We start from the raw sequence: 25165 nt of genomic DNA on the forward strand, positions 1-25165 counted from the left end.
ATTAATAGTTTTGATTTCTTTGGCTGAGAATTGCCTGTTCATGTCCCTTGCCCATTTGTCAATTGGAGAATGGCTTGATTTTTTGTACAATTGATTTAGTTCTTTATAAATTTTAGTAATTAAACCCTTGTCAGAGGTTTTTATGAAGATTGTTTCCCAATTTGTTGCTACCCTTCTGATTTTGGTTACATTGGTTTTGTTTGTACAAAAACTTTTTAATTTGATGTAATCCAGATTATTTATTTTGCATTTTGTAATTCTTTCTAATTCTTGCTTGGTTTTGAAGTATTTCCCTTCCCAAAGGTCTGACATGTATACTATTCTGTGTTCGCCTAATTTTCTTATAGTTTCTTTCTTTATGTTCAAGTCATTCATCCATTTTGAATTTATCTTGGTGTAGGGTGTGAGGTGTTGATCTAAGCCTAATCTTTCCCACACTGTCCTCCAATTTTCCCAACAGTTTTTATGAAATAGTGGATTTTTGTCCCAAAAGCTGGGATCTTTGGGTTTGTCATATACTGTCTTGCTGAGGTTGCTTGCCCCCAGTCTATTCCACTGATCCTCCTTTCTGTCTCTTAGCCAGTACCAAATTGTTTTGATGACCGCTGCTTTATAATATAGTCTGAGATCTGGGACTGCAAGACCCCCTTCCTTTGTATTTTTTTTCATTAATTCCCTGGGTATCCTTGATCTTTTGTTTTTCCAAATGAACTTTGTTATGTTTTTTTCTAAATCAGTAAAAAAAATTTTTGGGAGTTCCATGGGTATGGCACTAAATAGATAGATGAGTTTGGGTAGGATGGTCATTTTTATTATATTGGCTCGTCCTACCCATGAGCAGTTAATGTTCTTCCAATTGTTCAAGTCTAGTTTTAGTTGTGTGGAAAGTGTTTTGTAGTTGTGTTCATATAGATCCTGTGTTTGTCTCGGGAGATAGATTCCTAAGTATTTTATTTTGTCTTGGGTAATTTTGAATGGGATTTCTCTTTCTAGTTCTTGCTGCTGAGCTGTGTTGGAATTATATAGAAATGCTGATGACTTATGTGGGTTTATTTTGTATCCTGCAACTTTGCTAAAGTTGTTGATTATTTCAATTAACTTTTTGGTTGAATCTCTAGGATTCTTTAAGTAGACCATCATGTCATCTGCAAAGAGTGATAATTTGGTCTCCTCCTTGCCTATTTTGATGCCTTCAATTTCTTTTTCTTCTCTAATTGCTACTGCTAGTGTTTCTAATACAATGTCAAATAATAGAGGTGATAATGGGCATCCTTGTTTCACTCCTGATCTTAATGGGAATGGATTTAGTTTATCCCCATTGCAGATGATATTAGCTGATGGTTTTAGATATATACTGTTTATTATTTTTAGGAATGACCCTTCTATTCCTATGCTTTCTAGTGTTTTTAGTAGGAATGGGTGTTGTATTTTATCAAAGGCTTTTTCTGCATCTATTGAGATAATCATGTGATTCTTGTTGGTTTGCTTGTTGATGTGGTCAATTATGTGGATAGTTTTCCTAATGTTGAACCAGCCCTGCATCCCTGGTATGAATCCTACTTGATCATGGTGGATGACCCTTCTAATCACTTGCTGGAGTCTTTTTGCTAGTATCCTATTTAAGATTTTTGCATCTATATTCATTAGGGAGATTGGCCTATAGTTTTCTTTCTCTGTTTTTGGCCTGCCTGGCTTTGGAATTAGTACCATGCTTGTGTCATAAAAGGAGTTTGGTAGGACTCCCTCTTTGCTTATTATGTCGAATAGTTTGTGTAATATTGGGGTTAACTGTTCTCTGAATGTTTGATAGAATTCACTGGTGAATCCATCAGGCCCTGGGGATTTTTTCTTAGGCAGTTCTTTGATGGCTTGATGGATTTCAATTTCTGATATGGGATTATTTAAGAAAACTATTTCTTCTTCTGTTAGTCTAGGCAATTTATATTTTTGTAAATATTCATCCATATCACCTAGATTGGTAAATTTATTGCCATATAGTTGGGCAAAGTAGTTTTTAATGATTGCCTTAATTTCCTCTTCATTTGAGGTGAGATCCCCCTTTTCATCCTTGATGCTATTAATTTGCCTTTCTTCTTTCCTTTTTTTAATTAAATTAACCAGTACTTTGTCTATTTTGTCTGTTTTTTCAAAGTACCAGCTTCTAGTCTTGTTTATTAGCTCAATAGTTCTGTCACTTTCTATTTTATTAATTTCTCCCTTAATTTTTAGGATCTCTAGTATGGTTTTCTTCTGGGGGTTTTTAATTTGTTCATTCTCAAGTTTTTTGATTTGCATTTCCAATTCCTTGGTCTCTGTCCTCCCTAATTTGTTAATATATGCACTCAGGGATATGAATTTTCCTCTAAGTACTGCCTTGGCTGCATCCCATAAGGTTTGAAAGGATGTTTCGCCGTTGTCATTTTCTTCAACGAAATTGTTAATTGTTTCTATGATTTCTTCTCTAACTAAATGGTTTTGGAGTATCATGTTATTTAATTTCCAATTAATTTTTGATTTGGGTCTCCATGTACCCTTGCCGATCAATATTTTAATTGCCTTGTGATCTGAAAAGGCTGCAGTTAATATTTCTGCTTTTCTGCATTTAAGTGCCATGTTTCTATGACCTAGTGTATGATCTATTTTTGTGAATGTGCCATGTGGTGCTGAAAAGAAGGTGTATTCTTTTTTGTCCCTATTTATTTTTCTCCATATGTCTATTAATTCTAATTTTTCTAAGATTTCATTCACCTCTTTTACCTCTTTCTTATTTATTTTTTGATTTGATTTATCTAAATTTGATAGTGGTTGGTTCAAGTCTCCCACTAATATGGTTTTACTGTCTAATTCCTCCTTCAATTCTCCTAGTTTCTCTATTAAAAATTTGGATGCTATACCATTTGGTGCATACATGTTGATTAGTGATATTTCCTCATTGTCTATACTTCCTTTTAGCAGAATATATTTACCTTCCCTGTCCCTTTTGATCAGGTCTATTTGTACTTTGGCTTTGTCAGATATCATGATTGCAACTCCTGCCTTCTTTCTATCGGTTGAGGCCCAAAAGGTCTTACTCCAACCTTTAATTCTAACCTTGTGAGTGTCAACCCGTCTCATATGTGTTTCTTGAAGGCAACATATGGTAGGGTTTTGTGTTCTAATCCAATCTGCTATTTGTCTGCGTTTTATGGGTGAGTTCATCCCATTCACGTTCAAAGTTATGATTGTTATTTGTGGATTCGCTGGCATTTTGATGTCTTCCCCTAGTTCTGACCTTTCTTCTTTAGCTTTCTCCTTTTGAACCAGTGATTTACTTTAGGTCAGTCCCCCTAGTCCCCTCCCTTGAGATGCTTCCCTTTCTAGCCCCTCCCTTTTTATGCTCCCTTCCCCTCCCCCCTCTCCTTCCCTCCCTTTTTGTGCTCCCTCCCCCCTCCCCCTCCTTAATTTTCCTTTCTTTCTTGCCCTAATGGATAAGATAGAATTCAGGATCCCACTGGATCTAGATGTTCTTCCCTCTCAGATTTGATTTCACTGAGAGTAAGGTTTAAGTACTTCCACTTCACGCTCTCTTCCTCTCCTTCTCATATGAGAGTTCTTCCCCTCCCCTTCCCATGTGTATCTTTATATGGGAAAGTTTATTCTATTGATTCCCCCCCTATTTCTTGAAGTTAATCTTAGTATTATCATGGTTCCCCCCTCCCTTTTCCTTTTTTTGCCCCAACTTTCCCCAAATCTTCTTGATTCCCCAATCTTTCCCTATGCATGTTTCTTCTAACTACTCTTATGATGATACAATTTATGAGAGTTACACAAAACATTTTCCCCACATATTAATATATATAATTAGATGTAAATGTAGTCCTTATAGAAGAGAGTTTGACTTAAAGAGAAAGATAAGATTTATCTCCTTTTCCCTTTCTTTCATATTTACCTTTTCATGTTTCTCTTGCTTTCTGTGCTTGGATATCGAACTTTCCACAGAGCTCTGGTCTTTTCTTGGCAAATGCTTGGAAATCTTCTATTTTGTTGAATGCCCATACTTTCCCCTGGAAGTATATAGTCAGTTTTGCTGGGTAGTTGATTCTTGGTTGGAGACCCAGCTCTCTTGCCTTTCTAAATATCGTGTTCCATGCTTTGCGGTCTCTTAGTGTGTTAGCCGCTAAGTCATGTGTGATCCTTATGGGAGCCCCCTTGTATCTGAAGCTCTTCTTCTTGGCTTCTTGTAGGATTTTCTCCTTTACTTGGAAGCTCTTGAATTTGGCAATTACATTCCTAGGCGTTGTCTTTTGGGGATTTAGTATAGAAGGTGTTCTATGAATCCTTTCTATTTCTATTTTGCCCCCTTGCTCCAGAACGTGGGGGCAATTTTCTTTTATAATCTCCTCTAGAATAAAATCCAATTTGTTGTTTACCTCTGGTTTTTCTGGGAGACCGATGATACGGAGATTTTCTCGTCTTCCTCTGTTCTCCAGGTCCGTGACCTTCTCAGTGAGATATTTTCTGTTTTCTTCCAATTCATTAATTGTTTGGGTTTGCTTTATTGATTCTTGCTGTTTTATCATCTCACTTTCTTCGAGGTCCTTAATTCTGGTCATTAGGGACTGGATTTGCTTTTCAGCCTTGTCTGCCCTTGTATTGGCTGCTTCGAGTTCTTTTTCCAATTGAGCAGTCTTATCTGTCAGACAGCTGATCTCTTTCTCCCATTTTTCTTTCCAGAAGGTTTCCATCTTTTGGATAAGTTCCAGTTTGAGATCTTCCAGAGCTTGTTGATAGTTTCCATTTTGGGAGGCGTGTTCTGAATTTTTTTGGATTTCCTCTTCATTCTCCTCTTTCCCTTGGGTACTTCCACCATAAAAGTTTTCAATAGTCACTTTTTTCCCTTTCTTCCTGGAGGCTTGATTTTGGGCCATGTGAGCCATCCCTTTGGTGGTTTTATTTCCCTTTCCTTTTTGGTCTGGGGTCTGGGTTATAAGAGTGGTTTTTCTGTGAATTTAGGTTGCTTCAGACTAGTTCTTCCCAGCCTCCGAGCCCAGGTATTCAGCTCCGCCCAGATAATCCGTGCGCCTTGTTCAGCGCAGCCCGCCCGAAGTCCGCTGGCTTCTCCAGTGAAAGCGCCCTGAGACGTTTTTTCCCTGGCAGTCCCCAGATCCCAAGGACCCTGGAGTGCCCCCCCAGACAGAGACGCTCCCCACTCACTCGCTGTCCCGGTGAGAGCTCAGGTAGCTCACTCTGGTTTAGTGGGGGAGGTGGGGTGGGGGAAGGGCGGCTCAGTTCACTTTTCTGTGCAAGCTTTTCCTTCTTATTTTAGTGTGGAAATGTTCAAGCCCCACGTACCTTTGCCTCTGTGGGGTACTGGGGAGTCCTTCTGTTCCTCCAAAGGTGATTTTATGCTCCTTTGATGTAGTCTATTTCGTTCGGTGCTGGGGAGAGGAAACGTGCCGCGTCTAGATTGCAGCCATGATTACCCGGAAGTCACAAGATAATTTTCTTACAAAGTCCCTATAACAATGAAGTCACTGATCCGGGCACTATCCTACTCAAAAAAATTGGATGAGGAGAGGGTCCATATTTTTTATTTTATTTTTAAACACTTACCTTTCAAATATAAAATTAATACTGTATGTTAGTTCTAAGGCAGAAGAACAGTAAGGGCTAGGTAATGGAGGTTAGGTGAACTGAACAGGGTCACTCAGCTAGGAAATTTCTGAGGCCAATGATGATTTCTTAAAAAAAAAAAAAAAAACCCTTGTCTTCCATCTTAAATCAATACAGTATATTGATTCCAAGGCAGAAAAATGGTAAGGACTAGGCAATGGGGGTTAAGTGACTTTCCCAGGGTCACACAGCTAGGAAGTGTCTGAGGTCAAATTTAAACCCAGGACCTCTAGTCCTGACTCTTAATCCACTGAGTCACCCAGCTGCCCCAGGGACCATATTTTTAAGAATAAAACTTTTTGAAAATAATTTATTTTAGTTATCAATTCCTTCATATAAAATGCCCCAGAACTTTTCAGTATGTAAAAGTGGTGTTTTGGACATTCTGGATATTTTACAGATTTTGAGGCAGAAGGAAAAAGGACTTATAAAAAATGTGAACACAATGAAACAATTTGTTTGGTATTAGTCTTTACGGACAAAAAGATGTCTCTTACCTCTGAATTTCTTGGGAGGGTTGGCTAGATCGCCTGCTTCTGGATGCACCACACATCTGTCATCCACTAGCCTACAAGAGAAGCATATTTACAATATTAGTATTTTGTGGTCGAGCATTTGAAGTGACTAACTAGAAGTACATTGAGGTCAAAAGGAAAATGACCTGTTCTGTAGAAAGAGGCTTTAGGGAAAAGGACATGTTAATTGGCCTGGCCATTTCTGGAAGCAATTTGAAACTATGACCCAAAAGTTATGAAACTATGTATCTTGATCCATGTATCACTAATCTTATAATATTAACAATAGCTAGTAGGAAGGCAGCTGGGTGGCTCAGTGACTGAGAACCAGGCTTAGAGATGGGAGGTCTTGGGTTTAAATCTGGCCTCAGACACTTCCTAGCTGTGTGACCCTGGGAAAGTCACTTAACTCCCCCATTGCCTAGCCTTTATTTCTCTTCTGCCTTGGAACTAATACACAGTATTGATTATTAAACATGAGGTAAGGGTTAAAAAAATAATGGCTAGTATTTGGGAGGGGACAACACACATATAGAATTCTAGAACTGAAAGGGACCTCAGAGTTATCTAGTCCAAATTCCTCATTTTCCAAATGAGGAAACTAAAGCCCAGAGATTTTATGTAAGTATATACAAAACATGTTTGTGGTTGTTGTTCAGTCATTTCCAATTCTTTGTGACCCCATTTGGGGTTTTCTAAGCAAAGATACTCAAGTGTTGTGTCATTTCCTTCTCCAGTTCAATTTACAGATGAGGAACTAAAGGTTCCTTAACAGAGTTAAGTGACTTGCCCAGAATCACAAGGTTAGGAAGTGTCTGAGACCAGATTTGAACTCAGAAGATGAGTCTTCCTGACTCCAGCCCCAGTGCTCTATCCAGCTACCCCACAAAATAGGCACTTAGAAGGAATTAGTAGCTATAAGTGTCAGGAGAAGCTTCATGGTCAAACAGGTCCTTGAGGTGAACTTTGAAGGAAACCAGGGGATTCTAAGAGGCAAAAGTGTGAAAGGAGTGCTAATACCAGAGATCCCCACATTGAAACTTTTGCTCTGAAACAGAATTCAGAAACCAGAAATATCAATCTGTGCTACTATCATTGAGTAAACCCCACTTTATATTGAAATAGCCCTTTGTACGTGTCATCGATGAAAATACAGGTAGCCCTTCCCCTTCGTGACTTTCCCCATCACAGTTTCAATAGGCTAAAAAAGTGGTCAGTCTAAAAAATTAAGTGGACAACATTCAAAGACCAGCAGATGACATAGAAAGAGTTGAGAAACTCAGAAATGCATAAAATATATGTATGGTATTATAGAATATCAACATGTTTATCTTTTAATATCACAAATATACACAATTTCTTTTTTAAAGTTAAAATAAGTAAAAAGTTCAAGTTTGTGAAAAGAATGTGAAAGCCAACAGATGACATGCAAAGGCTAGAAAGGTAGAACTATCTTAAAAAGTTTAGTAACTCATAAATATTTAAAGTATCTATACATACTGTCATGTATAATATTACACATAAATTTATAGTAAAAGAAATGTGGTTCTACAGACTAATGGAAAGTAACAGTTTGTTTTTTAAAGTCTTTTGTTATACATGCAGCGTGTTCAGTATTATTCTCCTCAAATTTATTTCATTTTTAATTTTCATATTTTTATTAATAGAATTTATTTACAAGTATCTCAGCCCCTCTTTCCCCTGGCTGCATCATAGAAGGCAACATCCAGCAAACAACATATAGATATATATAGATAAAGAGATTATGTCTTTTATGTTTCATTTTCTAGTTTGTGCTCTGGATATTTACAAATTATTCTTCAAGTATTACATCTGTAGCTGTATATAATATTATCTTGGTTCTACTTATTTCACTATTCATTATCCCAGGTAGTTTTTTCCAAGTATTTTTTAAAATTAGACTGCTCATTGTTTCTTATGGTGCATTAGTATTCCATCACAATCATATAGCACAATTTGTTTAGCAATTTGGGGGCTGTTGTTAAATTTCTTTTTATACAGTTTTTTTTTTTACCTAACATTGGCCTTTATAGACTATGACCAAATACTTAACCCAAATTTTACAATAAAACATCCCATAAAAGAAAAAAGAAAAAAATCATACTTCCCTGATATAAAGAAAGGGTCAAAAATTTTTATGTGGATTTTCCAGATTGTGGGGGCAGCATGCCCCTAACCCACAGGATGTGAAAGGGATACCTGTAGTAGGCTCTGATTGATTTGGTCATCATGGGCAGACATTTCCTAAAAGTCAACACATCTACATGATCTAAGTTCCTCAAAAAGAAATGCTTATTTAGTGCAGCATTGTGGTTCTTCCTTGGCTTTAGACATACTTAGCTACAGGTCTGATGCATTCACATTGGTTTACTAAAATGTGGTTCTGTAAGAACTGCCAGACATGCAAGAAATTCCTTTAAGAGTTCTTAGAAGTTATTTTCTGTAAAACAGGAAGTCACATTGGGCCAAGAGAAAGTATAATCAAACTATAATTCCAAGTTCAGCCTGAAACTCAGCAACCATGAGACCAAAATATATTCTAAGTATAAAGCAATATAAACATTTATGTAATTGAGTTGTAAGACAAAGGTAAATTGTTCTTTTTCACTCAATAGTAATAAGTGATCAAGAGATGGCAAGAAAATACAAAACACACACACATACAAAAACATATGGTAAAACTCTCTCTAATATGTGGCATTATGATGATCTATTTTGTTTGTTTTTAAGTGATTTAAAATTTTAATTTTAATAATAAATTTCCACATGAAGTTTTCCAAAGTTATATGATCCATATTGTCTCCCTCCTTTTTCCCCTCTCCACTCCTGGAGCTGACAAACAATTTAGTCTTTTTAAGACTTGGGATAGTCTTCTTGCTTCTACACCTGTTGGTTGTGTGATATTCAATGCTTCACTTAATTTCTGCACTTTGGTTTCCACATTTGTAAAATGGAAATAATACTGACACAAAGGATCCTCATGATCTGTGACCTGTTATCGGTTACAAGAGTAGATCTTGTTGTCATCGAGTTCTGAACATTTTAGTCTTGAGAGTTGTTGGTGGCCTTGAGGACTAAAGTGACCTGTCCAGGTGACACAGCCTGTATGTGTCAGAGGTGGTACTTAACTTGAGTCTTCTCAACACAGAAGCTGGCTCTCTATGTAGGATACTTGCCAGTGGATTAAGAACCAAGCCTGGACACAAGAGCTCCTTGGTTCAAATTTGATCTCAGATACTTCCCAGCTGTGTGACCCTGGGCAAGTGACTTTTAACCCCAATTGCCTAGTCCTTACTGTAATTCTAAGACAGAAGGTAAAGGTTAAAAAAAATTAATATCTCTCCTCATCACCTATTTCTACCTATATCTTCAATGCCTTTGCCAATTGCTGTAGTTTTCAAAATGCTTTGAACATCAAAAGATCAAGAAAGGGTCGGGGGGGAGATGATGAAACCTTTGAATGGTTTTCTTTTTTAAACCCTTATCTTCCATCTGAGAATCAATACTATGTACTGGTTCCAAGGCAAAAGAGTGGTAAAGGCTAGGTAATGGGGGTTAAGTGACTTGCTCAGAGTCACACAGCTGGGAAGTATCTGAGGCCAGATCTGAACCCAGGAGTTCCCATCTCTAGGCCTTGTTCTCAATCCATTGAGCCCTTCAGCTGTCCACAAATTTTTTTAATAACAATGACCCTGCCTTATATATCATGTTATGTAAGTCAAACATAAAGTGAAAGATATTATCTCATGTTGTCATAATTATTTACAAAATTTTATCCCCTTGAAGTCAATATTTGGTTCACCTCTTATTCATTTCAAGAATGAATGTATAATTGCAAATATAGTGTAGATTTTATTAAATTCAAGATAACCTTATTTTCAGAATTTTAAGTTTTATTTTTCAGGGCAAAGCACAAATCAAACCTTGTTTTCACTTTTTATAATATTATACTCTTTTAAGGTTTACTTTAAGTGGCCTTTTCCCATTATTTGTTATCCTCAGATATATTACACATCATTGTTATTTCCCAATCAACTCAATTCAACAAGTATTATAGGACATTTTGGTTTGAAGGAATATTATTGAGTTCCTCACTCATATTTGCCATTCTTGACCAGAAAGAGAAAATAGTTAGGACATGGTAGTAATTATGACAAAGCAGAGAAAGATGTCTGGGATCTCTATAAATATATGTTGTAAACTATAATGTGATTTGTGATAAGTGATTTGGATAGGAAGATGTGGTGGATGATTAAAGGATGAAAAGGCATTAAATTCATGAAATATATGTTGAGCAATCAGTATAAGCTGCCCAAATGGAGTACATTCAGCAAACTATGAGTAGTCTAGCTAGAATTTGGGTACAAGGAAAGGAACAACAAGAGCAAAATTTGGAAATGGTTCTGGGTCATATAATTGAGCAATGAGCAAGAAAGATGGAAGGGTTGATTGAAATCAGAGCATAGGGGACCTTGAATCCCAAGCTTGAAAGAAGTCAAACTTATCCAACCAAAAATAATTAGCAAAGGTAATAGAAAGATAAACGGACCAAAAAAATAAATAAACTGTGAAGAAGGCACTGTTCTGGGTCATCTTTGCCTCTCCAGTTTCCATCTCCACTTCAGAACTCAGTTACCACCCCTGGGATATTGGGCTATGATTGGTGGGCATTTGATTTATGTCAACCAGATCTGATCCCCATTGTATGTTCCTTCCATCTAACTTAGGGAAAAGTCATCAAATCAATACCTACCTTTCCTGGAAAGAGTAATCATTTGTTCTACGTTATGATTCCACTCATCTTTCCCTCTGATTTCATTGGTACCACTCCTTTATATGCACTGATTTCTCTTATTAGAATGTGAGCTAGGTGAGAACAGAGACTGTCTTGCTGTACTGAAATTAGTATCTCCAGCACTTAATACAGGCTTGGCACACATTAAGCATTTAATAAATGCTTTTTTATTCATACATTCATTCACCATGTTGCCTTTCTTTCTCCCCATAGGATTATTGGCTCAAGAGCTACAGGGAATTTAGAGGCAATTAAATCCAACATTTGCATTTTATAGATGAAAAAACTAAGGCCTGGATAGGTTAAAAGACAACGCTTATAAGTAACAAAGGCAAGATTTGAACCTAGATCAAACACAGCACTCCCAAATACTGAAATGCCTCATTATAAGAAATATAAAAAATTATAAGAAAAAAATAAGAAATATAAGAAATTATAAGAAAGAAACTGTAAATTCTTTATTCTTCCATCTTGGTTAAGAAATTTAATTCACATCTTATATCCTCCAACTTATTTAAAAGCAATTTAGGACATAAGTGTATACAGATTTCTGAGATCTCAACACTGACCAAACTTGTCAGAATTGTTTAAAAAAAATGTATAAAATCTTATCTTCACAGGACTCATAATAGGGCCTTTAACTAAAACCCTCTGGGGGTTTCTACATGTATAAAGGAATGTGATTATTTTCTCATTACTGTAAATACTAGTTACAGGTAGGGAATATGTGTATTTTTTCCCTTAAGATTCTTCTAAGCTTTTCTCTGTGAAAACTGCTGTTTTAGAAAATGTATTTTCTATTTCAGCTAGAGCACTGTAATAATTGCATATGTTGCCACAAGCAGAATCCTGGGAGTTAAAAGATGAGTAATAAAAACACTCAGCATTTTTAAAATCCAATAAAAAGAAACTCGATGCAATGATATTAGTCACTCTTCTTCCCATAATATGAGTAATATTTGGGTGTTAGACATTTCTTCAATTAGGCATGATATTATTTGAGCCTACAGTCTTACTACTTACATACACATATATAGTATGTAAAAATATTTTGCTTCTATATAATATGCTTTCTGTCTGTCAAGAAACTCTACAAATGTGATCTTGCTTTCCTCTTATAAAATTCCTACAATGCCTTCTGAAGGAGACCGCTATTTAGAGTGTCACAGATGATATAACCAAAACACAGAGAAGTTAAATGATTTCTCTGTGACCATTTGGCAAATTGGAGATTTTAAAAAATTCCTGCAATTCTGAAACTCTCAATATGCCTACTGAATATATTAGCTTCTTAAGATAACACAGTTATTATTTTCTTGTTCTTAGATATTAAACTCAATGAAATTACTAAAATTAAAAAGATTTTATGTCTGAAATATCTGGCAATATGGAGACAAGGAAGTACAACAACAGCCAGCCAATATATTTGGGTCATTCTGTCTTTTAGGATCTATTCATTATGTTGTCTCTCGTTTCCCCAAGTGAAACTACTTCAGTGGTATTCTTACTCCCAAACCAAATTGCTCTGTTCCCAGCTCTCTCAAATAAAAAACTGATGATCAGAACTTTGCTTATGTATTTAAGGGAGCATGTAAGACTTCACCCACTCCTGAAAATAAAAAAGAAAATATTTCTTAAAGTAGAAGACAAATAATAGTAAAAGTTTGCATGGCAGGCAATATTCTTCCTGGATCCTTTCCTTCTATCTTAGAACTCAAAAACCACAACAATCATAGTTTGCTTCTTATCCAAACTTCAGAAGTCCTTCAGGCAACTGGCTTAGGAATGATGTTTGAACTCTAATACTTATAAACTAAACAGATGCCCAAAATAAATAATTTCCAAATTGCTCTCATGAAAATATATACAATAAAAATGCAAAGTTCAGCTTCAATATGTGATCATTTTTAATCTGCAAAAAATGGTCATAGCACATTTTAAAGAATTTAAATAATTGAAATAGTGAAAAATCTATTTTGGATATACTGCTAAAGAATCTTCCACAATATTAAGAGTTTTAAAACTGTATTCCTTTAAGATCAAATCATACTTTGCTGTACTATTTTTTGTGTGAAGCCTGTCAGATATAAAATAATTCTTTTTCAAATAATACACCATTAAAAAACTGGGACACAAAATAATATTGTGCTAACATAATGTTACTCTGCTATTTTATCCAGATTTCCAGTGAAAAACAAACTACTCTCTGTCTGCCTGCCATCTAATTATCCTTAATTTCTTCAACTGACAGGGGAATGCCATAAAGTAAGACAACAAATTCACTACTTCCTTTTCTCCCACGCTTGGGATAGAAATGCTGTAAAACAAATTAATTCCCTAAAATTATAATTATGATAAATTCAAAATCTTATGGTATGATTTTAACTCTATTAATATGTAACAATATTCTGATATATAAAAGAAGTCAGTTCTAAAAGTGCACATTTTATTGCAAGATCTTTTCCCCATAAATTCTAACTTGTAAGTCAAAAGAAATGCATTGAACATATCAAGTCTATATATGTTTACCCTAGCATTTTGCTTCTACCCATTGCTGCTTAGGCTGTCATTTTAAATTTGATTGAAAAACAATTTAGAAAGCTGTCAGCATTAATTTTAATCTAAGATATCGAACACTTAGTCAGTCTACAACACTCCTCAACCTAAACCAGACTAAAATTTAATTGAGAAATATTTAACAAAATTAAAATACAGTAGGGGATAGATAATATTTATATATGATTTTCTAAGTCAACATGTGGCCTGCAGACTTCCTTATGTACAGATTAGTGGCCCCCATTTTTCTTTCAGTATGATACCATGGACCATGATCATTTTAAAATGATTAATGCTTGGGTTTTTTAATAAAGATACTTTATTTTATGAATTACATGTGATAATTTTTCACAAAAGTTTTTGAAGATATATGATCCAAATTGTTTCTCCTTTACCCTTCCCTCCCACTTCCTGGAGATGGTAAGCAATTTGATCTGGGTTATATATGTATTATCATGCAAAACATATTTCCATATTGTTCATTTTTGTAAGAAAATAATCATATTTTTAAAAACCCCAAATAAACTAAAGTGAAAAATAGTATGTTTTGATCTTCATTCTGACTCCAATAGTTCTTTCTCTGAAGGTATATGACATTCTTTGTCATAAGTTCTGTATCATTGTATTGCTGAGAATGGCCAAGTCTTTCTCAGTTGATCATCCCACAATACTTTTGTTATTGGGTACAATGTTCTCCTGGTTCTGCTTGTTTCACTCTGCATCAGTCCACATAGGTCTTTCCAGCTCTTTCTGAAATCATCCTGCTTATTATTTCTTATAGCACTATACTATCACTATCATATACCACAATTTGTTGATTCCTCCCCCCAACTGATGGCCATCCCCTTAATTTCCAATTCTTTGCTACCACAAAAATATTTTTGTACAAGTAGGTCCTTTCCCCTTTTCTTCAATCTCTTTGGGATCCAGACCTGGTAGAGGCATTCCTGGATCAAAGGTTATGCACTCTTTTATAGCTCTTTGGACATAGTTCCAAAATGTCCTCTAGAATGGTTGGATCAATTCACAACTCCACCAGCAATTAGTGTCCCAATTTTTCCACATCCCCTCCAACATTTATCACTTTCCTTTACTGCCATATTGGCCAATCTCATAGGCATGAGATGTTACCTCAGCATTATTTTAATTTGTGTTTCTCCAATTGATATTGATTATTGATAGCCTTGATTTCTTCATCTGAAAACTGATAGTTTATATACTTTGCCCATTTGTCAATTGGAGAATAACTTATATTCATGTAAATTTGACCTAGTTCTCTATATATTTGAGAAATGAGGACTTTATCAGAGAAATTATGTTGTAATTTTTTTCCAGTTTAATATTTCCCTTCTAAATCTTGGTTGCATTGGTTTTGTTTATACAAAAACTTTTAAATTTAATATAGTCAAAGTTATTCATTTTACATCTTGTGGTATTGTCTATCTCTTCTTTAATCATAAATTCTTCCCTTCTCCATAGATCTGAAAGGAAAATTATTCCATGTTCCCCAATTGACTTATGGTTTCATCCCTTATGTCTAAATCATATACCCATTTTGACCTTATCTTGATATAGGGTGTGAGATATTGGTCTACACCTAGTTTTGCCATACTTTTCCAGTTTTCCCAACAGTTTTTGTCAAATACTAAGTTCTTATTCCAAAATCTGGGATTATTTGGCTTATCAAATACTAGAGTGCTGAAGTCTTTTACCCCTATATATTGTGTGTCTAATCTATTCCATTGAGTGACCATTCTATTTCTTAGCCAGTACCAGATTGGTTTGAGGATTATTGGTATAACACTTTATAGTACAGTTTGAGATCTGGTACTGACAGCTTAATTTTTTAAAGATTTGGTATTAAGTATCTATTTCAAGGCAGAAATGTAGTAAGGTTTAGGCAAATGGAACTAAGTGACTTGTCCAAGGCTACAATGCTAGAAAGTGTCTGGGGTCATATTTGAACACAGGTCCTCCTGACTCCAGATCTGGCTCTCTATCCTCTGTGCTGCCTAGCTGCCCCTGTGCCTGTTCCACATACTTATGTGGAATTTTATAGACTGCAAATTTCTACTATGATGACTCATTGTGGCACAGTGGTAACCCTAGGTTTTCAAAGACTAGGCTAAGAAGCGATAAATAAATAAATTCTGGCCAGTTCTATTAGGCTGGAAAGGCATCAAGTATGATTCTAGACTGAATTAAAACTCTTTGAGAACTAAACTATCTTCAAAAAAATTCCTTGCCAATAGTCTGGCCACAAAGAGATAGATCCGGTGTTAATAGAAACCCATGAAACAATTATTTATTTATTTAGAATTTTTTGCCATGATTACATGATTCATAATTTCTCCCACTCCTCTTCCCTCCCCCCTCCCAGAGCTGACAAGCATTGCCACTGGGTTATACATGTATCATTGTCCATGAAACAATTTTTTAAAATGAATGGCCCTTAGTCTGCCCCAACAGGCCTTCTGTTCTATAATGTCTGCAGTGGAGTGGCAAAGGATGCTAAAAATTATTCACCTTTTAAGCAATCTATAAAAATAACTATTGGTACTTTAAATGTGAGTTCTTTGTCTAATGACTTGACATATTATTGAAAGAAATGAACCACATTAATATTAATATTCTTACTATAAATTAAACTATACACAGAAAGTCATTTGAAAGAACACATGGATCACAGGTTCTCCTTGGAGAAGCTAACAAAGAGGGCAATACAATGGGTTTCATAGTATGCCCACAGATAAAAAGAAACATCACTTCCTGGGATCCTTGGTCATCCTTATCTTGAACTCATATTAAGATAACAAAAGGATGATCATGAAAATTATTGCAGTTTAAGAGTCAATTTCCATTGTAGGCAATAAAAGCAGAATGATGAAATGGAGAGAGCACTAGATTTGGAATCAGAAAACATTGGCTTGAATGCTGGTCCTGCCACTTCCTAACTCTGTGACTTTATATAAATCACTTAGCCTCTCTAGACCTCAGATTCCTCATAGGGAAAAAAAAGCAACTCTAAGTTTACTCAATTCTAAATCTTTGATCCTTTGACCCTTGCCCCAACAAGGTCATTCAAGGACCTAAAGAAGATGCTCCAGATTTTAAGTCAACATATACACTGATAGTCATTTCAATATGGGGGGTGGTGGGTGGGGAAGGAACCAGGGGAGGAGCAGGATGAAAGAAAGATGGGAAATAATATATGGTGATAAAAAGTACATAAAGAAATATGGTTCAAGTTTGAGAACAAGACTTGTAGATTACCCAGAAATTGAATTCTTCTATATCATAAATCTTCTCTTCAAGGAAAAAGTTGGGAAAAAAAAAGAATAGAATAACAACAAAGAAATGAAATTGTCTATCTTAAGAGACAGGAAACAACTGGTTACTAGGATAGAGGTCATATCAAGAATCAGCTGTGGGGACAGACAATTGACACCTTGGAGCAAAAAAGTCAAAATCAATATAAAATTAGAAGAAAGAATAAAAGAGAGAAGGCATTAAAAATAGAGTTCTACAACTATTAAATCATATCTCCATTTGAATATCTGAATTTTTTGTTCATATTCAAATTTCTTTTCACCCATAAGCACTACAAGTTGATAATAAATTCTAAAGTCCTTTCACTCACTTGAACTACTTTGTTAGGTTATAGTTTTTGTTTTATTTTCAATTTCATCTTGGGGAAAAAAAGAGTTTTTGTGAACAGTAGCCTATGATCTTCCTAAGACTCTGGCTCACATGAACCAGATCAAATCCCCCAAGAGGGTCATTTTCTTCCTTTGGCTTATTATGCCCTCACTTACAGCTTATTACAGTTAATTTCCAAATACAGCTAAGGTATACTTCATGTCAAACTTTCCATACATATATTTTAAATAGCCCTATTTCCAGCATAAGCACTCAAGGTTACAATATGAATAATTGCTAAAGGACAGCCTTTATTTCCCTGCACAGATAATAAAGAAAATTCAAAGGACTCATGGGAGTCCATAAGCTGATAAAGAAAACACATAAAGCACTTTAATAGCCCATCAGCTCCTTTCAGAAAGTAGACTTCTCAACAAGCAATACTTCTTCTTTTGGACAAATTATTAACTGTAGTATCGATGGGGTAGTAAAATCCAGGTCCACTTCATCCCCAAGTCCCAAGTTTCTTCCCTGTTCTTCCAAGCTAAAGGAAAAAACAGGCAATTTTCTCCCCTCTCCAAAAAAAAAAAAGTGTTCAAGAAATTCCCTTCCTTCTTTCTAAAAAGTGAGGGTTCTAAACTCTTGAATTTAAAGTTACTCACAGTCCATTATTATAGATAATTAAGGAAACTCCCAAGACTGACATTGCCAAGAAAATCTCCATTTTCTCTCTATGTCTAGATTAAAAATCATACTGCCTCAGAAATTAAGACTCCTTTCTCTATACAGGAGGTTGAGAAACAAGAACACTGTCCATGAGTTCCTTTCTTTGTCAAAGTGGGAAAACAAGTCTGTTTCTGCCATATGCTTCTGCACAAACTCTATCATTGCTTTATCTGACTCCTTGTTTAAGTCTAAGAATGTCAGCTCTCAAATCTCCATTTTCTAAAGTGTGCTCAAGAAGTTGTAGGTGAGCCCATTTAACATCCATGTGCTTCAGTGTCAAGACACCTATTATCAGTTCCATGAAGAGAAGACTGTACATGCACAAGCTAACCCCTATTATTACCCAATATATCTTTGTTCTACTGTGCTCAGTTCTGAGGAAGAAAGAGGGAAGGGGAAAAAAAAGGTACCTTCTTCCCTATCAGGAGAGAGGCTCATATCTTATAAATCATTCAGCCAGTCAACAAACACTTATTAAGCCCCTATTATATGCCAGATACAGTGCTAAGCACATTATTTTAATCAGAAAGCTTATCAAGAAGACTCCCCTTTTCAACCCTCCATTATACATATACTAAATTAAATTAATTATTATTTTTAACTCTAACCTTCTATCTTATAATCAATACTAAGTATCAATTCCAAGGCAAATTCCAATCAATACTATGTATCAATTCCAAGGTAAAAGTGAGGCAATTGAGGTTAAGTGACTTGCCCAGAGTCACACAGCTAGGAAGTGTCTGAGGTCAAATTTGAACCCAGTACCTCTCATCTCTGGACCTGGTTCTCTATCTACTGAGCCACCAATGCCCCTTAATTAATTATTCTAACATAGCATGATAGTGTCTGTCTCAGGTAGCAGAGTATAATACTGTGGTTCACAATATTTTTGGTTCCACAAATCCTTTTCAGTAAAAACAAAAAGTATTATGAACTCCCTGGGATATTCAATATACCATTTGAATATTCTTTCAGATAAATTCATTAAGTGCTTGCAATAAGAAATACAACTGTCGGTGGTGTTCTAACTGACAGGTGGGGTACAGTTTCAACCATAACAGTCCACTAGTGGGTCATCTGGATCTGTTCAAAATTTTGCATGCTATTGTATGGAAATTTGATGGATCATTGGCAAGGTGGTAGATAGAGAATGGAGAGAGAAATGAATAATGTGGATAAACAATCAGCCTCAAAGCTAAGCATAGTTAGGTTCAAGTACTACCCCCTTACACATAAGGACTGTGTGATTGTGGACAGACAAAGAGACTCTGGACCTGTGGATGCCTCCAGTATCTGGGAAGCTTAAACAGTCAGTTAATCAATAGCAGGACAGAGGAGTCCACCTGAGTACTAGCAGACTACTTGCATGCCCTAGAGTTGATGAATGCCGTCTACCAATTAAATCTCTCCAGAGACAGCCAGGAGTGTAAACACTCAGAGAGAATTGTGTGATATCACCAAAAAAGCAGATAGCCCTGCCATGTAGAGATGAGTTGCCCCTCTATAGGTATGCCACAGCCATCCATGTTCTATAATTAAGTGTTCATCCAAATTCAAGTTCAAGCTTCGCATACTTAATAAATGTTTATTGACTGACTGATAGGTGCTACCTATGCATATGTTCTTCCATATGCATAGCAGAAGGGAGAGATGGAAAATCTGTCCTGAAGACCTTGGGACATGATATTATGAACCAAGAAATGGGTGACAGGAGCCAAAGCAATTAGCTTGATCTTTAATGAAGGACATGGTAGAACTCATTTCCAGAAAATATCTATCTATCTATTTATCTATCCACCTACCTACCTATAAACATAAACATGAAATTCCATTTGAGCCTCACAACAACCCTCTACAATAGATACCACAGATATTATTATCCTCATTTTACAGAGAAGGAAACTGAGGTGTAGAGAGTTAAATGTACTTGCTGCTACATAGAGACAGTACAGAAACTCTTCCCTAAGAAGAGATGGAGACCCCAGGATACTATGAGTTCAATGCTAAGGGAAATGATGAGGAAAATTATGCCATTTATTACTTGAAATAATTATTCTTTATAACTGGGCCCAAAATCAGTAGTTTCTTTACATTTAGTAAGAAGACAAATTAAACTCAAGAAGCCTGATTACTGGAAAAGAGGATGGAGAGTGATAACCATTATAGCAAATAGTCATTTGGGGGAAGGGAGCTAAGAGGGATGTTAAAAGCAATCCTCAAATCACCTTCCTGCCATAAAAAGAAAACCTCAACCATATCATATTAGAACTGGAAAGGACCTTAGAGAATATCTATTTAGGACAACTCTGATTTTATAGAGGAAAACAAGAGTCCCAGAGCTATGGAGAAAGGGACTCGCCCACAGTCATAAAGGAAAAGAAATATAATTCTTACTGAAACTGAGGCTGAGCTGAGAGTGGAACCACATAAACCTCAAATATCATAGACTTAGACCATCATAGCTGGAAGAGATCTTACAAACATACCTTGTTCAATCCACTTATTTTACTGAAGAATAAACAAAACTCAAAATGCCACAGCAGGGACTAAATATGTCTCCTGACTCCTAGTCTAGTGCTCCTAGCCAGATTGTTGAAATTTGGCCCATGGCATCCTGTCTATACAATCTGCTCCCCTAGTGAAATATGCACTTCATCCCACCACTAGATTATGCCCTTCCTTTCCACCAAAATAAAAATATCTCCCTCTACTTTTTTTCCTTAGAGGAGTATAATTGCTATCAAATACCTTCTCTTTTTTCTTTTCAGATATTGAGAAGAGGCTGTTCCCTCTAGATGCAGCATAGAAGATTCATGTGCCCCAAAGCCACTTACTGTCACAATTTCCTTTTTATTCTTAATATTTACATTTTATTTTATTTTATTTTATTTTTCCCAAGTTACATGTAACAACTGTTTCCAACATTTTCCAAATGCTATTAAGTCTCAAATCCTCTTCCTCCCTCCCTTTCCCCAAACCAGGTTAAGATGGAAAGCAATCTTATATAATTTTTACATGTGCATTCATGAAAACCTTTTCCCATATTAATCCTTTTGTGGAAGGAAACTCAAGTAAAAAATTAAGAAAGTGAAAAAGTTTGTTTTGGTCTAGATTTAGACTCTATCAGAACTTTTTCTCTGGAAGCAGATGGCATTTTTTAATCCTATGAGATAGCTTTGGATCACTATATTGCTGATAAGAACTGTTATTCATAGTTATTCTTTGTGCAGTATTCCTGTCACCATTTTCTCTGTTCTCCTGGTTCAGCTTATTTTACTCTGCTTCAGTTTGTGTAAGACTCCAGTTTTTCTGAGCTCCTCCTGCTTGTCATTCCTTAAAGCACAACAGTATTCCATTACAATCATAGACTATAACTTAGCCATTTCCCAATTGATGGGTATCTCCTCACTTTCCAATAATTTACTCCCCCAAAAGAGCTGTTTTAAATATTTTTGTACATAACAGATCCTTCCCCTTTTTGTTTTCCATCTCTTTGGGATACAGACATAGCAATGGTATTGCTAGATCATTGCAGGGCATTTTAGATTGTCTTCTTCTGAGTTAGCTTCTCCTCATGCTAGGATTGCATCCCCAGACTATCTGCATATGGGCAATGCAACAAGAGTCTTGCACCCAGAGCCAGCAAAGGGATCCCTGTAATCTCCTTCTGAGCAATGAACTGCCCTCCCCTTACTATCTGTGGCTGAGAGCTGCACCCAAAGCTCATTGCTGTTATGGGACCTGCCCTAGCATGCCGAGCTCCACCTCAACCCTGGGGCACTCAATCCATCATGCTGGCCTTCTAAGTTGTTTTGTGCTAGAAAATGACTTCATCTTGTCTTTTTGTGGGTTATGCTGCTCCAGAATTCATTTTAAGGCATTGCATCATAGTTTTTTGGAGAGTAATTTGCTAGAATCAGATGGGTCCATGTACCTTCTCTGCCATCTTGGCACTGCTCCCCCTCAAATACCCTTTCAATTCACAGCCTCCAGGGAAATATCTTCATCTTATGCAAATGCTCACCCTAGGAAAAGGCCAATGTCCACCAGCCCTTGCTATGGCTCTGATGCTATGTTAAGAATAACTCATTGTGAAAGAACATGACTATGCCATAAGAAAGGATGCATATAAAAAATGCAGAGAAGCATTGGAAGACATATGAAGTGACAGAAAGTGAAATAAACAGATCTAGAGTGGAAAATGTAGACACAATTTGACTGTAACAATGCAAATGGGGGGAAAGATGAAACCACCACTGTATACTTCTAATGACCATTCTTTACTGCACATTCGATTGATATAATGATTAATTCTGCTTAAATGCTTTTTTCCTTTTTCTTTTCTTTTCTTTTTTCTCTTCTCTTCTTTTCTTTTCTTTTCTTTTTTTTTTTTTGCTATAAGGGATCCCTCATTGAGAAGGGAAGGGAAAGGAATGAATATATTACACATATATAATTGATATCTATTAGTAAAGATGATATGTAAACAAAAAAGAGCCAAAAAAGTTTTTAAGCAAGTTGTATCTGAAAATAAGATTAAAAAGAAACATAAAAACATAACTCACATTGGGGTAACTTCTCTTCCTGATTTTTTTTAAACCTTTACCTTCCACCTTGGAATCAATAATCAATATCAATACTGTGTATTGATTCCAAGGCAGAAGAGTGGTAAGGGCTAGGCAATGGGGGTTTAGTGACTTGTCCAGGGACACACAGGAAGTGTCTGGGGAAAGATTTGAACCTAGGACCTCCTGTCTCTAGGCCTGACTCTCAATCCACTGAGCTACTCAGCTGCCCCCCCCCCATTTTGAGAGAAATGTGCTAAGTTATGTCATACTGAATTTCAGCCAAACATTTGACAAACTTACAATTTCCTAGAAGGAACAATGGAGAGCTGAATTCTATAACATTAAAGATACGTGGATATTAAAATGTTTGGTTATCTGTAACCAAAGAATTCATGGGTCAATGCCAAGCTAAAAACCCTCAAGAGGAGTGTCCCAGGTTTCCAGCCTTGGCCTAGTTCTGTGCATTATTTTGTACCCTATATTTCAGTATTGTTACTTGAATAAATAGATTTCATGCTTTCTGAATTTGTGATTAAAATAAAATTCAGAGGAATAGCTAATAGTTCTCATGATGGAGCTGAAATCTAAAAACATCTTTACAGATATGAAGGTGGATTTTCATGAGAATAATTGTAAAGTCTGACAGATCTTTTAAAATTAACTACTCTGGTACAGAATGGGGAAAATATAGCAAAGAAGTGTTACAACATATGCAAAAAATACCTATTCCATTATGGTTTTTTCTAAGTTATGACATCATTTTTTTATGAGACGACTAAAAATCATTCTATGCAAGAGTGAGTTGGACTTGATGGTCATGGGTGAGCTAATTGTAAAATCTAGTGATATTTAGCTTAAAGAATAAAAGATTTCCTGGTGAGGAAAACAGCAACTGTTCTTTAATTTATTAGTGTTTTAGAGAATTGTCAGGACCATTGATATCCATTAACAGAAGGATTTTCCAGATGTTCCCTACACCCTGAAATCAAAGGTCTTGGACCAAAAAAAAAAAATCTTAGCTATGTACTATGTAGAGCTTTCTCAACTAACACTACAGGGCTGCTAAACATTGTTAAAGAAAGGCATGTATTTTTGCTCATGTATTCCACAATAAATTCATGCTATCTAATCTTGGGTGTTACTAAGCAGTTTGTTTATTTATTCCCAGTTTATTAACTCCCTATTGTGTTCCTGATAGCACTTGTTCAAACCTAATCCCCCAATGACATCTCTTCCCTCTTCATATTTCTAGCAGGTAAAGAGACTCAATTCTCTTGAATCCCCTGATTTCTGCTTCATAATTTCTCTTTATAGTGATATAACTTCTATTTCTTTCCTGTCTCAAAGGAATGTGTCCATCATTTCCAAGTTTATTCCTTCTATCTGTGCCCTTGAATCCCCTCTCCTTTCTACCTTCTCTACAACCTTGCCACATCAATGGTTCCCTGTCTCTTACATTTTCAGTAACTTTTAGCTCCTTCTCATTTGCCTACAAATATGTTTAAGTATCCATTGTCCTGAAATTACAACTTTTACCTGACTCTTCAATATCTTTTTTTAGCTACCTATTATTTCATCTTCATCTACTTTCTTTCACTGTCAAATTTGTCACATCTCTTCCTTCATGAGTGACCAAATTGTCAAGTCTAATGATATTTTCTCTGTCTTAATGTCTCTTAACTGTTCTGCTATCAAAGAATGATTATTAATCACCCTGGTCCTAAGGCATCTATGTCATAAAAATCTCAATAAACTATAGTCTCAGGCTCTAGGCTATAGAGTACATTACTTATTCCTGATCATTTGTGCTGGTTGGTCTCATTAAAAACTACTGTGTGACCTGGGGAAATTAATACCATCTTTCTGTGATTTAGGCTCCTTATTCTAAAATGATGGATTTGAAATAGACAATCCCTAAGGTCTTTCTAGATGTGAAACTGACTCTCATAATCAGAATTAGCAAAGTTCCATCTCTAAATCCTATGAATCTGTAAAGTAATGGCCAACTTATCCACTGACCAAACATTTTCACATTCAATCCAAAAATGAGTTATGCTTTCCCGGGGCCACAGATAGGGACCCGAAATGCATATTTCCTTAGAAATAATCATATAAATTGTAGGTAAGGTACTCAGGTAGCCTATGAAATGTGGCTGAACTATTTAGTACCACTACTACTAGGCTTGTTCCTGATTTGATTCTGTACTGAATAGGAAAGAGGCAGGAGGTGTTAATAGAGTGGAGGAGCATTAACAAAGTGTCATGGAGGCTGGAATGCCTGGCCTGAAATAGTAGCCCACATGAGAGGCCCTGTTCAATTATGACTTCAGGATCCCAGACCTGAAAGAATTAAAGCTCCAGAGAGGAAAGAGGTAAATCCTTCAGAGTATGGGCTCTGTTCTGAATGGAAGGTGGCTGGTCAAAAATGTTCAAGGTTTAAAGACTCCTTACAATAGTACTCTGTTTCCCACTGAAATAATACACTTGAGGTCTGTGCTCTCACAATGCCTCAAGATCCTCATTTTCTTACTTTCCTTTGAGGCCAGACAAAGCTCCTAGCCCCTCTTGACTTTAGTAAGTTAAGTCCCAGAAGGAAAGCAATTGATTAAATTAGTTCAAAAGAAGGTCCCAATGGCTCATACTTAAAATCAAAGAATCTTCTAGTGAGAAGGAATATCAGAGGTCAACTAGTC

The 25165-nt window shown here is 36.0% G+C and overlaps 1 protein-coding gene across 1 annotated transcript in view; it reads right to left on the reverse strand.

The window, feature by feature from the left end:
• The window catches only part of ITPR2 (inositol 1,4,5-trisphosphate receptor type 2), a 561528-nt gene that overhangs the window by 467960 nt on the left and 68403 nt on the right, over positions 1–25165 (reverse strand). The window contains exon 2 of the mRNA XM_001363065.4: positions 6150–6220. Coding sequence (XP_001363102.1) covers positions 6150–6220 — 71 coding nt within the window. The remainder of the gene's footprint in view (positions 1–6149; positions 6221–25165) is intronic.

This window comes from Monodelphis domestica, chromosome 5 (assembly GCF_027887165.1).
Source record: "Monodelphis domestica isolate mMonDom1 chromosome 5, mMonDom1.pri, whole genome shotgun sequence".
Lineage (NCBI taxonomy): Eukaryota > Metazoa > Chordata > Mammalia > Didelphimorphia > Didelphidae > Monodelphis > Monodelphis domestica.